At 44.5% G+C, this 16,047-nt stretch overlaps 1 protein-coding gene across 1 annotated transcript in view; it reads left to right on the top strand.

The window, feature by feature from the left end:
- Positions 1 to 14,078, top strand: part of LOC139406279 (semaphorin 7A (JohnMiltonHagen blood group)) — a 65,529-nt gene extending 51,451 nt beyond the window's left edge. Inside the window, exons 11-14 of the mRNA XM_071148735.1 lie at positions 4,252 to 4,367; positions 5,853 to 5,998; positions 13,216 to 13,289; positions 13,466 to 14,078. Of these exons, the coding sequence (XP_071004836.1) occupies positions 4,252 to 4,367; positions 5,853 to 5,998; positions 13,216 to 13,289; positions 13,466 to 13,941 (812 nt within the window). The 3' untranslated portion in view covers positions 13,942 to 14,078. The remainder of the gene's footprint in view (positions 1 to 4,251; positions 4,368 to 5,852; positions 5,999 to 13,215; positions 13,290 to 13,465) is intronic.
- Positions 14,079 to 16,047: the final 1,969 nt, after the last annotated feature.

The following is a 16,047-nucleotide window of genomic DNA, read 5'->3' on the forward strand; positions in this document are numbered from 1 at the left end:
CCAGGGTAGTAATACCAGATAATTAAGACCAGGGCAATAATACCAGGGCATTAATACCAGGGCAGTAATACCAGATAATTAATAACAGGGCATTAATACCAGGGCATTATTACCAGGGCAATAATACCAGGGCAGTAATACCAGGGCAGTAATACCAGATCATTAATTCCAGGGTAGTAATACCAGCTAATTAATACCAGGGCAGTAATACCAGGGCAGTAATACCAGATAATTAATTCCAGGGTAGTAATACCAGATAATTAATACCAGGGCAATAATACCAGATAGTAATACCAGATAATTAATAACAGGGCAATAATACCAGATCATTAATACCAGATAGTAATACCAGATAATTAATACCAGGGCAGTAATACCAGATAATTATTACCAGGGTAGTAATACCAGATAATTAATACCAGGGCATTAATACCAGGGTAGTAATACCAGATAATTAATACCAGGGCAGTAATACCAGATAATTAATACCAGGGCAGTAATACCAGGGCAGTAATACCAGGGCATTAATACCAGGGCATTAATACCAGGGCAATAATACCAGATAATTAATACCAGGGTAGTAATACCAGGGAAGTAATGCCAGGGCAATAATACTAGATCATTAATACCAGATAATAATACCAGGGCAATAATACCAGATAATTAATACCATGCTAGTAATAACAGGGTAGTAAATCCAGATAATTAATACCAGATAATAATACCAGGGCAATAATACTAGATCATTAATACCAGATAATAATACCAGGGCAGTATTACCAGATAATTAATACCAGGGCAGTAATACCAGGGCAGTAATACCAGGGCAGTAATACCAGGGCAATAATACCAGATAATTAATACCATGCTAGTAATACCAGGGTAGTAAATCCAGATAATTAATACCAGATAATAATACCAGGGCAGTAATACCAGGGCAGTAATACCAGATAATTAATACCAGATAATAATACCAGGGCAGTAATACCAGATAATTATTACCAGGGTAGTAATACCAGATAATTAATACCAGGGCATTAATACCAGGGTAGTAATACCAGATAATTAATACCAGGGCAGTAATACCAGATAATTAATACCAGGGCAGTAATACCAGGGCAGTAATACCAGGGCATTAATACCAGGGCATTAATACCAGGGCAATAATACCAGATAATTAATACCAGGGTAGTAATACCAGGGAAGTAATGCCAGGGCAATAATACTAGATCATTAATACCAGATAATAATACCAGGGCAATAATACCAGATAATTAATACCATGCTAGTAATAACAGGGTAGTAAATCCAGATAATTAATACCAGATAATAATACCAGGGCAATAATACTAGATCATTAATACCAGATAATAATACCAGGGCAGTATTACCAGATAATTAATACCAGGGCAGTAATACAAGGGCAGTAATACCAGGGCAGTAATACCAGGGCAATAATACCAGATAATTAATACCATGCTAGTAATACCAGGGTAGTAAATCCAGATAATTAATACCAGATAATAATACCAGGGCAGTAATACCAGGGCAGTAATACCAGATAATTAATACCAGATAATAATACCAGGGCAGTAATACCAGATAATTAATACCAGATAATTAATACCATATAATAATACCAGGGCATTAATACCAGGGCATTAATACCAGGTCATTAATACCAGGGCAATAATACCAGATAATTAATACCAGGGCATTAATACCAGGGTAGTAATACCAGATAATTAATACCAGGGTAGTAATACCAGATAATTAATACCAGGGCAGTAATACCAGATAATTAATACCAGTGCAGTAATACCAGGGCAGTAATACCAGGGCTTTAATACCAGGGCAATAATACCAGATAATTAATACCAGGGCAGTAATACCAGGGCAGTAATACCAGATAATTAATACCAGATAATAATACCAGGGCAGTAATACCAGATAATTAATACCAGGGCAGTAATACCAGGGCAATAATACCAGATAATTAATACCAGATAATAATACCAGGGCAGTAATCCCAGGGCATTAATACCAGGGCATTAATACCAGGGCATTAATACCAGGGCAGTAATACCAGGGCAATAATACCAGATAATTAATACCAGATAATAATACCAGGGCAGTAATACCAGGGCAATAATACCAGATAATTAATACCAGATAATAATACCAGGGCAGTAATACCAGATAATTAATACCAGGGCAGTAATACCAGGGCAATAATACCAGATAATTAATACCAGATAATAATACCAGGGCAGTAATCCCAGGGCATTAATACCAGGGCATTAATACCAGATAATTAATACCAGATAATAATACCAGATAATTAATACCAGATAATAATACCAGGGCAGTAATACCAGGGCAATAATACCAGATAATTAATACCAGATAATAATACCAGGGCAGTAATACCAGATAATTAATACCAGGGCAGTAATACCAGGGCAATAATACCAGATAATTAATACCAGATAATAATACCAGGGCAGTAATCCCAGGGCATTAATACCAGGGCATTAATACCAGGGCAGTAATACCAGGGCAATAATACCAGATAATTAATACCAGATAATTAATACCAGATAATAATACCAGGGCAATAATACCAGATAATTAATACCAGATAATTAATACCAGGGCAGTAATCCCAGGGCATTAATACCAGGGCATTAATACCAGGGCATTAATACCAGGGCAGTAATACCAGGGCATTAATACCAGGGCAGTAATACCAGGGCAGTAATACCACATAATGAATACCAGGGCATTAATAACAGGGCAGTAATACCAGGGCATTAATACCAGGGCAGTAATACCAGGGCATTAATACCAGGGCATTAATACCAGGGCAGTAATACCAGGGCAATAATACCAGGGCATTAATACCAGGGCAATAATACCAGGGCATTAATACCAGGGCAATAATACCAGATAATTAATAACAGATATTAATACCAGGGCAGTAATACCAGGGCATTAATACCAGGGCAGTAATACCAAGGCAGTAATACCAGGGCATTAATACCAGGGCATTAATACCAGGGCAGTAATACCAGGGCATTAATACCAGGGCAATAATACCAGGGCATTAATACCAGGGCAGTAATACCAGGGCAGTAATACCAGGGCATTAATACCAGGGCAATAATACCAGATAATTAATAACAGATATTAATACCAGGGCAGTAATACCAGGGCATTAATACCAGGGCAGTAATACCAAGGCAGTAATACCAGGGCATTAATACCAGGGCATTAATACCAGGGCATTAATACCAGATAATTAATACCAGGGCAGTAAACTAGGGCAGTAGGATGAGCCATGACTAGAATACAGTATATACCTATAACATGGGTTAGACAGTATGTAAACATTATTACAGTGATCTTTGTTCAATGATTCTATGTACGTAGGGCAACATTCTCTAGGGTGCTGGGTAGAGTACCGGGTGGTAGCCGGATAGTGACAGTGACTAAGGTTCAGGGCAGGGTACTGGACAGAGGCTGGCTAGTGACAGTGACTAAGGTTCAGGGTAGAGTACCGGGCAGAGGCTGGCTAGTGACAGTGACTAAGGTTCAGGACAGGGTACTGGGCAGAGACTGGCTAGTGACATTGACTAAGGTTCAGGACAGGGTACTGGGCAGAGGCTGGCTAGTAACAGTGGCTAAGGTTCGGGACAGGGTACTGGACAGAGGCTGGCTAGTGACAGTAGCTAAGGTTCAGGACAGGGTACTGGACAGAGGCTGGCTAGTGACAGTGGCCAAGGTTCAGGGCAGGGTACTGGACAGAGGCTGGCTAGTGACAGTGGCTAAGGTTCAGGACAGGGTACTGGGCAGAGACTGGCTAGTGGTGACTGATTAACAGTCTAATGGACTGGAGATAGAAGCTGTTTCTCAGTGTCTTCCAGCTCGAGCAAGCCAAGGCTCTTGGAAGGCTACTTACTTGCTGCCAGGCCTCTGCAAACCGGCCTATTTCAACTTGTAAATAAATGACTGTGCACTGAAATCAGGCCTATTTCAACTTGTAAATAAATGACTGTGCATTGCAATCAGGCCTATTTCAGCTTGTAAATAAATGACTGTGCACTGCAATCAGGCCTATTTCAACTTGTGAATGACTGTGCACTGCAATCAGGCTTATTTCAACTTGTAGTGACTAAATGACTGTGCACTGCAATCAGGCCTATTTCAACTTGTAAATTATTGTTTAACTTTCTGTATCTCCTTCCCCAGACACTGGAATGATCCATAAGATCTTAAATGATCGTTTCAAACCTTTCATCATCTCAGAGACTCATCTCTCCAACCACTCTGATGTCATCAGATCCATGAAACTGGACTCTAGAAAGGTACCGGCAGGGGTGGCAGGTAGCCTAGTCGTTAAGAGCGTTGGGCCAGTAACGAATGGTTGCTGGTTCGAATCCCAGAGAAGAACAGGTGAAAAATCTGTCAATGTATGTACTCTTGAGCAAGGGACTTAACCTTAATAGCTCCTGTAAGTCACTCTGGGTAAGAGCGTCTGATAAATTGCTAAAATGTACTGTGATCAAGTTATTTTGGATATGACTAGAAGGGTGGTATTCAGAAGAGTGGTGTTTAATATAGATATACACTGAGTGTACAGGTTATATGAGATATGACCTAGGCCCTATGTGATCAGGTTACTGTGCATTCTGAAAGTATTCAGACCCCTTCACTTCCTCCATGTTTTTCCTCATCAATCTACACACAATACCCCATAATGACCAAGCAAAACGTTTTTTTTAGAAATGTTTGCAAATGTATTAAAAATAAAAACCGGAAATATCACATTTCCATAAGTATTCAGACCCTTTACTCAGTACTTTTGGCAGCGATTACAGCCTCCAGTCGTCTTGGGTATGACGCTACAAGCTTGGCACACCTGTATTTGGGGAGTTTCTCCCATTCTTCTCTGCAGATCCTCTCAAGCTCTATCAGGTTGGATGGGGAGCGTCGCTGCACAGCTATTTCCAGGTCTCTCCCAGAGACCCTAAGCACACAGCCAGACTCTCCAAGTCTGGGCTCTGGCTGGGCCACTCAAGGACATTCAGTGACTTGTCCTGAAGCCACTCCTGCGTTTTCTTGGCTGTTTGCTTAGGGTCGTTGTCCTGTTTGAAGTTGAACCTTTGCCCGAGTCTGAGGTCCTGAGTGCTCTGGAGCAGGTTTTCATCAAGGATCTCTCTGTATTCTGCTCCGTTCATCTTTCCCTCAATCCTGACTAGTCTCCCAGTCCCTGCCGCTGAAAAACATTCCCACAGCACTGGGCCAATTGTCCGCCGCCCTATGGGACTCCTGATCACGGCCGGTTGTGATACAGCCCAGGATCGAACCAGGGTCTGTCTGTACTGACACCTATAGCGCTGAGATGCAGTTCCTTAGACTGCTGCGCCACTCGGGAGGTGAAAGGTCACAGAGCTAGAGCGGTGTTTGTCAGACCAGGAGACATCCCAAAAATGGGTCTTCTCACAATATCGTCTGTAGCGTCTGAACATTTAAGCCTACAAACTGACCCCTGGAAAGATAACACTCTCACGATGGTGTTCTCCATTTTGCTTTACGATCTCCCCAAGTGTCAGGAGACTCGTCTGAAATCGGTAACGCCGATCTGCCAACTTCTGTCTGTGGCATCCAAACAGTTTGGGCTATACGCTAGTATGACCCCTCTGTGGAAAGCGTTTGTTTAAGCTAATAGCAGTAACCCCAATAAAGACAGGGCTTAGACTCTGATGGTATTAAGATAGATATTGTTCAAATGTGAAATATATGTGATGGGATGTTTTAGTATTAACTAGCATCTTTCTGTCTATGTGCAGAGGAAACTGGTGGTGGGTTTGTCAGAGCAGATCTCCATTCTGGACCTCCAGAGGTGTCAGGACTATAACGGATCCTGTTATGTGTGTGTTCTGGCCAGAGACCCGTACTGCGCCTGGACAGAGGCTGGGTGCAAACCCACCGTCCCGTAAGTCTAATGTTTCCTCTTTGGCTCCTCCTCAATTGACCAAGCATGGCTGTCCCATAAGCTGTGTCTTTCAATCAAGTGGATTTATAAGCCCTTTTTACAGAAGCAGTTTTCACAAAGTGCTTTTACATTAACCGGCTTAGACCGCAAAGAGCCTTTTACACTCCCAGGCCAAATAATGAATGACAAAAAGAAAGAAGAAAGAATGACAAGGCATCCTTCACTCATGCTGCCAAACATACCCTCGTAAAACTGACCATCCTACCGATCCTCGACTTCGGCAATGTCATTTACAAAATAGCCTCCAACACTCTACTCAGCAAATTGGATCTAGTCTATCACAGTGCCATCCGTTTTGTCACCAAAGCCCCATATACTACCCACCATTGCGACCTGTATGCTCTCGTTGGCTGGCCCTCGATTCATATTTGTCGCCAAACCCACTGGCTCTAGGTCATCTACAAGTCTCTGCTAGGTAAAGCCCCGCCTTATCTCAGCTCACTGGTCGCCATAGCAACACCCACCCGTAGCACACACTCCAGCAGGTATATCTCACTGGTCAACCCCATACCAATTCTTCCTTTGGCTGCCTTTCCTTCCAGTTCTCTGCTGCCAATGACTGGAACGAACTGCAAAAATCACTGAAACTGAAGACTCATATCTCTCTCACTAGCTTTAAGAACCAGCTGTCAAAGCAGCTCACAGATCACTGCACCTGTACACAGCCCATCTGTAAACAGCCCATCCAACTACCTCATCCCCATACTGTATTTATTTATTTATCTTGCTCCTTTGCACCCCAGTATCTCTACTTACACATGCATCTTCTGCACATCTACCATTCTGGTGTTTAATTGCTAAATTGTAATTACTTCGCCACCATGGCCTATTTACTGCCTTACCTCCCCTATCCTACCTCATTTGCACACACTGTATATAGACTTTCTACTGTATTATTGACTGTATGTTTGTTTATTCCATGTGTAACTCTGTGTTGTTGTATGTGTCGAACTGCTTTGCTTTATCTTGGCCAGGTCGCAGTTGTAAATGAGATCTTGTTCTCGACTAGCCTTCCTGGTTAAATAAAGGTGAAGTACAAATAATAATGAATAAAAAAGAGCCTTTTACAGTAACCTGCCTACAGAGATGGCCGCCTCGCTTCGCGTTCCTAGGAAACTATGCAGTTTTTTGTTTTTTTACGTGTTATTTCTTACATTAGTACCCCAGGTCATCTTAGGTTTCATCACATACAGTCGAGAAGAACTACTGAATATAAGATCAGCGTCAACTCACCATCAGTACGACCAAGAATACGCTTTTCGCAACGCGGATCCTGTGCTCTGCCTTACAAACAGGACAACGGAGTGGATCCCATGCAGCGACCCAAAAAAACGACTCCGAAAAAGAGGGAAACGAGGCGGTCTTCTGGTCAGACTCCGGAGACGGGCACACCGTGCACCATTCCCTAGCATTCTTCTTGCCAATGTCCAGTCTCTTGACAACAAGGTTGATGAAATCCGAGCAAGGGTAGCATTCCAGAGGGACATCAGAGACTGTAACGTTCTTTGCTTCACGGAAACGTGGCTTACTGGAGAGACGCTATCCGAAGCGGTGCAGCCAACAGGTTTCTCCACGCATCGCGCAGACAGGAAAAAACATCTTTCTGGTAAAAAGAGGGGCGGGGGCGTATGCCTTATGACTAACGTGACATGGTGTGATGAAAGAAAAATACAGGAACTCAAATCCTTCTGTTCACCTGATTTAGAATTCCTCACAATCAAATGTAGACCGCATTATCTACCAAGAGAATTCTCTTCGATTATAATCACAGCCGTATATATCCACCCCCAAGCAGACACATCGTTGGCTCTGAATGAACTTTATTTGACTCTTTGCAAACTGGAAACCATTTATCCGGAGGCTGCATTCATTGTAGCTGGGGATTTTAACAAGGCTAATCTGAAAACAAGACTCCCCAAATTTTATCAGCATATCGATTGCGCAACCAGGGGTGGAAAGACCTTGGATCATTGTTACTCTAACTTCCGCGACGCATATAAGGCCCTGCCCCGCCCCCCTTTCGGAAAAGCTGACCACGACTCCATTTTGTTGATCCCTGCCTACAGACAGAAACTAAAACAAGAGGCTCCCACGCTGAGGTCTGTCCAACGCTGGTCCGACCAAGCTGACTCCACACTCCAAGACTGCTTCCATCACGTGGACTGGGACATGTTTCGTATTGCGTCAGACAACAACATTGACGAATACGCTGATTCGGTGTGCGAGTTCATTAGAATGTGCGTTGAAGATGTCGTTCCCATAGCAACGATTAAAACATTCCCTTACCAGAAACCGTGGATTGATGGCAGCATTCGTGTGAAACTGAAAGCGCGAACCACTGCTTTTAATCAGGGCAAGGTGTCTGGTAACATGACCGAATACAAACAGTGCAGCTATTCCCTCCGCAAGGCTATCAAACAAGCTAAGCGTCAGTACAGAGACAAAGTAGAATCTCAATTCAACGGCTCAGACACAAGAGGCATGTGGCAGGGTCTACAGTCAATCACGGACTACAGGAAGAAATCCAGCCCAGTCACGGACCAGGATGTCCTGCTCCCAGGCAGACTAAATAACTTTTTTGCCCGCTTTGAGGACAATACAGTGCCACTGACACGGCCTGCAACGAAAACTTGCGGTCTCTCCTTCACTGCAGCCGAGGTGAGTAAGACATTTAAACGTGTTAACCCTCGCAAGGCTGCAGGCCCAGACGGCATCCCCAGCCGCGCCCTCAGAGCATGCGCAGACCAGCTGGCCGGTGTGTTTACGGACATATTCAATCAATCCCTATACCAGTCTGCTGTTCCCACATGCTTCAAGAGGGCCACCATTGTTCCTGTTCCCAAGAAAGCTAAGGTAACTGAGCTAAACGACTACCGCCCCGTAGCACTCACTTCCGTCATCATGAAGTGCTTTGAGAGACTAGTCAAGGACCATATCACCTCCACCCTACCTGACACCCTAGACCCACTCCAATTTGCTTACCGCCCAAATAGGTCCACAGACGATGCAATCTCAACCACACTGCACACTGCCCTAACCCATCTGGACAAGAGGAATACCTATGTGAGAATGCTGTTCATTGACTACAGCTCGGCATTCAACACCATAGTACCCTCCAAGCTCGTCATCAAGCTCAAGACCCTGGGTCTCGACCCCGCCCTGTGCAACTGGGTACTGGACTTCCTGACGGGCCGCCCCCAGGTGGTGAGGGTAGGCAACAACATCTCCTCCCCGCTGATCCTCAACACTGGGGCCCCACAAGGGTGCGTTCTGAGCCCTCTCCTGTACTCCCTGTTCACCCACGACTGCGTGGCCACGCACGCCTCCAACTCAATCATCAAGTTTGCGGACGACACAACAGTGGTAGGCTTGATTACCAACAACGACGAGACGGCCTACAGGGAGGAGGTGAGGGCCCTCGGAGTGTGGTGTCAGGAAAATAACCTCACACTCAACGTCAACAAAACTAAGGAGATGATTGTGGACTTCAGGAAACAGCAGAGGGAACACCCCCCTATCCACATCGATGGAACAGTAGTGGAGAGGGTAGCAAGTTTTAAGTTCCTCGGCATACACATCACAGACAAACTGAATTGGTCCACTCACACAGACAGCATTGTGAAGAAGGCGCAGCAGCGCCTCTTCAACCTCAGGAGGCTGAAGAAATTCGGCTTGTCACCAAAAGCACTCACAAACTTCTACAGATGCACAATCGAGAGCATCCTGGCGGGCTGTATCACCGCCTGGTACGGCAACTGCTCCGCCCTCAACCGGAAGGCTCTCCAGAGGGTAGTGAGGTCTGCACAACGCATCACCGGGGGCAAACTACCTGCCCTCCAGGACACCTACACCACCCGATGTCACAGGAAGGCCATAAAGATCATCAAGGACATCAACCACCCGAGCCACTGCCTGTTCACCCCGCTATCATCCAGAAGGCGAGGTCAGTACAGGTGCATCAAAGCTGGGACCGAGAGACTGAAAAACAGCTTCTATCTCAAGGCTATCAGACTGTTAAACAGCCACCACTAACATTGAGTGGCTGCTGCCAACACACTGACACTGACTCAACTCCAGCCACTTTAATAATGGGAATTGATGGGAAATGATGTAAATATATCACTAGCCACTTTAAACAATGCTACCTTATATAATGTTACTTACCCTACATTATTCATCTCATATGCATACGTATATACTGTACTCTATATCATCGACTGTATCCTTATGTAATACATGTATCACTAGCCACTTTAACTATGCCACTTTGTTTACATACTCATCTCATATGTATATACTGTACTCGATACAATCTACTGTATCTGCCTATGCTGCTCTGTACCATCACTCATTCATATATCCTTATGTACATATTCTTTATCCCCTCACACTGTGTACAAGACAGTAGTTTTGGAATTGTTAGTTAGATTACTTGTTATTACTGCATTGTCGGAACTAGAAGCACAAGCATTTCGCTACACTCGCATTAACATCTGCTAACCATGTGTATGTGACAAATAAAATTTGATTTGATTTGATTTTTTGATTTGATTTGATTTGACCCCAACGAGCCTTTTACAGTAACCGGCCTAGACCCCAACAAGCCTTTTACAGTAACTGGCCTAGACCCCAACGAGCCTTTTACAGTAACCGGCCTAGACCCCAACAAGCCTTTTACAGTAACTGGCCTAGACCCCAACGAGCCTTTTACAGTAACTGGCCTAGACCCCAACGAGCCTTTTACAGTAACCGGCCTACACCCCAAAGAGCCTTTTACAGTAACTGGCTTAGACCCCAAAGAGGATTTTACAGTAACTGGGCTAGACCCCAAAGAGCCTTTTGCAGTAACCTGGCTAGACCCCAAAGAGCCTTTTACAGTAACCGGCCTAGACCCCAACGTGCCTTTAACAGTAACTGGCCTAGACTCCAAAGAGCCTTTTACAGTAACCAGCCTAGACCCCAAAAGAGCCTTTTACAGTAACTGGCCTAGACCCCAAAAATAGTTTTACAGCAATCGGCCTACACCCTAAAGAGCCTTTTACAGTAACCGGCCTACACCCCAAAGAGCCTTTTACAGTAAACGGCCTAGTCCCCAAAGAACCTTTTACAGTAACCGGCCTAGACCCCAAAAATAGTTTTACAGTAATCGGCCTAGACCCCAAAGAGTATTTTACAGTAACTGGCCTAGACCCCAAAAAAAGTTTTACAGTAATCGGCCTAGACCCCAAAGAGCCTTTTACAGTAACTGGCCTAGACCCCAAAGAGCCTTTTACAGGTACCGGCCTAGACCCTGTTGTGGAGAATTGCATGGAAGGACCCTATCACAAACATAACAGGGCTGAGCCCCTCCATGGAAGGACCCTATCACAAACATAACAGGGCTGAGCCCCTCCATGGAAGGACCCTATCACAAACATAACAGGGCTGAGCCCCTCCATGGAATGACCTTATCACAAACATAACAGGGCTGAGCCCCTCCATGGAAGAACCCTATCACAAACATAACAGGGCCGAGCCCCTCCATGGAAGGACCCTATCACAAACATAACAGGGCTGAGCCTATCACAAACATAACAGGGCCGAGCCCCTCCATGGAAGGACCTTATCACTAACATAACAGGGCCAAGCCCCTCCATGGAATGACCCTATCACAAACATAACAGGGCTGAGCCCCTCCATGGAATGACCCTATCACAAATATAACAGGGCTGAGCCCTTCCATGGAAGGACCCTATCACAAACATAACAGGGCCAAGCCCCTCCATGGAAAGAGACTAAATTATCATAGTACAGAGTCCTGCCTTTATAGGATTCTGTCTTTGCATAACGTATAGAGTCCCCTCCCTCTATATGAAAATAGCTTCCCTTGACCTTCCTTCATTATTTTCTTCTCATCTCAGAGCTTGCTGGTTTATGCCCACTAACGCTCATATCTGCTTTGGTTAGGTTATAATGATGGTAGAACTACTTTCACGTCCTAAAAATAATATATGCATTGCATGTTTATGTTTCATGTTTTAGTCATCAGTTATCTTGCTTCCATCCTTCTTCCTGTATCCTGCTGACCATAGTACGTCCAGCTGTCATAGATGTACGTTTGGTCTTGGTTAATGTACTCTTTCAAAAATAGAGCATAGCCTTGGTGTCATATGGCCTGGGTGTCATCTTCTCTTAATGTGCATGTCCTTGCTACTTCAGCCTCAGCCAATGCTGAGCTCTCCTTAATGGTTCGCTCCAACAACCCCAAAGAGCCTTTTACAGTAACTGGCCTACACCCCAAAGAACCTTTTACAGTAACCGGCCTACACCCCAAAGAGCCTTTTACAGTAACCGGCCTACACCCCAAAGAGGATTTTACAGTAACCGGCCTACACCCCAAAGAGCCTTTTACAGTAACCGGCCTACACCCCAAAGAGCCTTTTACAGTAACCGGCCTACACCCCAAATAGCCTTTCACAGTAACCGGCCTACACCCCAAAGAGGATTTTACAGTAACCGGCCTACACCCCAAAGAGCCTTTTACAGTAACCGGCCTACACCCCAAAGAGGATTTTACAGTAACCGGCCTACACCCCAAAGAGCCTTTTACAGTAACCGGCCTACACCCCAAAGAGCCTTTTACAGTAACCGGCCTACACCCCAAAGAGCCTTTTACAGTAACCGGCCTACACCCCAAAGAGCCTTTTACAGTAACCGGCCTACACTCCAAAGAGCCTTTTACAGTAACCGACCTACACCCCAAAGAGGATTTTACAGTAACCGGCCTACACCCCAAAGAGCCTTTTACAGTAACCGGCCTACACCCCAAAGAGCCTTTTACAGTAACCGGCCTACACCCCAAAGAGCCTTTTACAGTAACCGGCCTACACCCCAAAGAGGATTTTACAGTAACCGGCCTACACCCCAAAGAGCCTTTTACAGTAACCGGCCTACACCCCAAAGAGCCTTTTACAGTAACCGGCCTACACCCCAAAGAGCCTTTTACAGTAACCGGCCTACACCCCAAAGAGCCTTTTACAGTAACTGGCAGGACCACTTTTGGTTCTTCTTTATATACCTAGCATTGCTGTCTACTGTATCTAAACTGATATAGTCTCAGTGTTAGTCTTAGTGAACTGAACGTTGTGATTAAAATGTTGTTGTTTTTCTTTCCATAGGGGAGGCATTCAAAATATTGATGGAGGAGAAACTAATGTGTGCCTTAAAACAGCAGGAGTTAAAATATCAGAAGGTACACTGTACATCGACATCTCACACACTGATAATAATTCAATCAATCAATCAATCAATCAAATGAGTCAATCTGATGCCTGGACCACTGTTATTTGATTTGGAATGTGTTGAATGAATAGGCTAGATTTCCATTCCCCTACCTTGTTAAATACATTTCTCCGACTCTTTCTCCAGAACCAAAGAAGCCCAGCAACAGGACCAGACGTGACACCCAGCCCTCCTCGTCCCTGAACGCCCTCGGTGCATCGGTCCACTCTGTGCCCCTGAACGTCCCCTTCTACCTGTCCTGTCCCATAGACTCCTACCACGCCCACTACAGCTGGGAACACCTGGGCACGACACGCCCCTGTCTGCGACTGCAGGCCAGCTGTCTCCATCTCATCCCCTCCATGCAGACAGAGCACTATGGGCACTACCAGTGTGTCTCCACGGAGAGAGACTATACCAGGGTGGTGAGGGTGGTCCGAGCTACAGAGCTGCAGAGTAACCACAACCCAAGCATAATCAGCAGGCCTGCTAGACCGGTGGGAACCATCAGTACTAACATAGAGGACTCTAAGAACAACGGAGCAACAGCAGCTATGGCAGTGCAGGCGGGCTGGTTCGTGACCTTTGCAGCTTTGGACATTATCGTGCAACTTCTGCAATAAAATCATGTCCACTATGGACTTCATCATGATATGACACTGTACATCTGCACTCTATAATGGATCCACAGTGCATTCAGAAAGTATTCAGACCCCTTGACTTTTTTCACATTTTGTTACGTTACAGCCTTATTCTAAAATGATTAAAACATATATATTAAAAAACTCCTCAATCTACACACAACACCCCATAATGACATCACAATACCCCATAATGACATCACAATACCCCATAATGACATCACAACACCCCATAATGACATCACAATACCCCATAATGACATCACAATACCCCATAATGACAAAGCAAAAACAGGTTTCTAAAAATGTTTTGCTAATGTATTAAAAATCTGAAATACCTTATTTACATAAGTATTCAGAGCCTTTGTTATGAGACTCGAAACTGAGCTCAGGTGCATCCTGTTTCCATTGATCATCCTTGAGATGTTTCTACAACTTGATTGGAGTCCACCTGTGGAAAATTAAATTGATTGGACTTGATTTGGAAAGACACACAACTGTCTATATAAGTTCCCACATTTGACAGTGCATGTCAGAGCAAAAACCAAGCCATGAGGTCGAAGGAATTATCCCTAGAGCCCCACCATGGTGGTGGCATCATCATGATGTGGGAATGTTTTTCAGCGGCAGGGACTGGGACACTAGTCCGGATGGAGGGAAAGATGAACAGAGCAACGCATATCCTTAATGGAAACCTGTTCCAGAGCGCTCAGGACTTCAGACTGGGGTGAAGCTTCCAACAGGATAACAACCGTAATAACACAGCCAAGACGGCGCAGGAGTGGTTTCTGGACAAGTCTCTGAATGTTCTTTAGTGGTCCAGCCAGAGCCTGGACTTGAACCCGATGAAACATCTCTGGAGAGACCTGAAAATAGCTATGCAGCGACGCTCCCCATCCAACCTGACAGAGCTTGAGAGGATCTGCAGAGAAGAATGGGAGAAACTCCCCAAATACAGGTGTACCAAGCTTGTCGTGTCATACCCAAGAAGACTCAAGGCTGTAATCGCTGCCAAAGGTCCTTCAACAAAGTACTGAGTAAAGGGTCTGGATACTTATGTAAATGTGATATTTCATTTTTTAAATTTTTTTTGCAGACATTTCTAAAAACCTGCTTTTGCTTGGTCATTATGGGGTATTGTGATGTCATTATGGGGTATTGTGATGTCATTATGGGGTATTGTGATGTCATTATGGGGTATTGTGATGTCATTTGTGATGTCATTATGGGGTTTTGTGATGTCATTATGGGGTATTGTGATGTCATTATGGGGTATTGTGATGTCATTATGTGGTTTTGTGTGTAGACTCCTGAGTAAAAAAATAACAATTGAATACATTTTAGAATAAGGCTGTAATGTAACAACAAAAAGGGAAAAAGTCAAGGGGTCTGAATACTTTCCGAACTGTCTCCCATAACAACCCCCCCCCCCCCCCCCCCGACCTCTTATACAGTTATAATAGGTCGGGGGGTTGTTTTGGGAGAACGTTTAACCTGGATCATGTTCATTAGGGCACACCGTAACAAAACATTTAAAAACCCTCCATGTTTCAGTCGGTTTCCTTCCGTTTGGTACTGATTGAACAGGAACCTGTTGTGTAGGACCCAGATCAGTCTGGGCAGGAGCCAGAGCACTTTCTTTACCACTATGTTAGATAGCAGCAGGACTCTTGGTGGAAGGAATTCTGTTGCGTAGAAGAAAATCCCTCCAAAAATATCCACATGATTGCTGATCCAGGGCAGAAGGCTCAGGATAAGAGCAGTTAAGGACAATTAGATTGTTAGTCACTTTGGGTAAACAGGCTAAAGAGGCTCTGTCATACAGACTCCCATTGCATTAGCAAGGTCCAGCAAGTACTGACTCTGTCATTGCCGCCGTGTGTTTGGTGAAGCCCTGGCCTTTTGTACCCACTGAGACTTGGCAATGACCTGCAGCACTGCTTAGCTCCACCAGTTAATTTGAGGTCTCCTGGGACGTGACATGCAACAGTTTGGCCCAGATCCAGACACACCCTCTGATAACAGTTGAGATATTTTCAGAGGAAAGGGTGGGGTGTTCTCTAGGGGTGAAACATCAGAGAATAGTTA

The sequence above is a fragment of the Oncorhynchus clarkii genome, chromosome 4 (genome assembly GCF_045791955.1).
Source record: "Oncorhynchus clarkii lewisi isolate Uvic-CL-2024 chromosome 4, UVic_Ocla_1.0, whole genome shotgun sequence".
Lineage (NCBI taxonomy): Eukaryota > Metazoa > Chordata > Actinopteri > Salmoniformes > Salmonidae > Oncorhynchus > Oncorhynchus clarkii.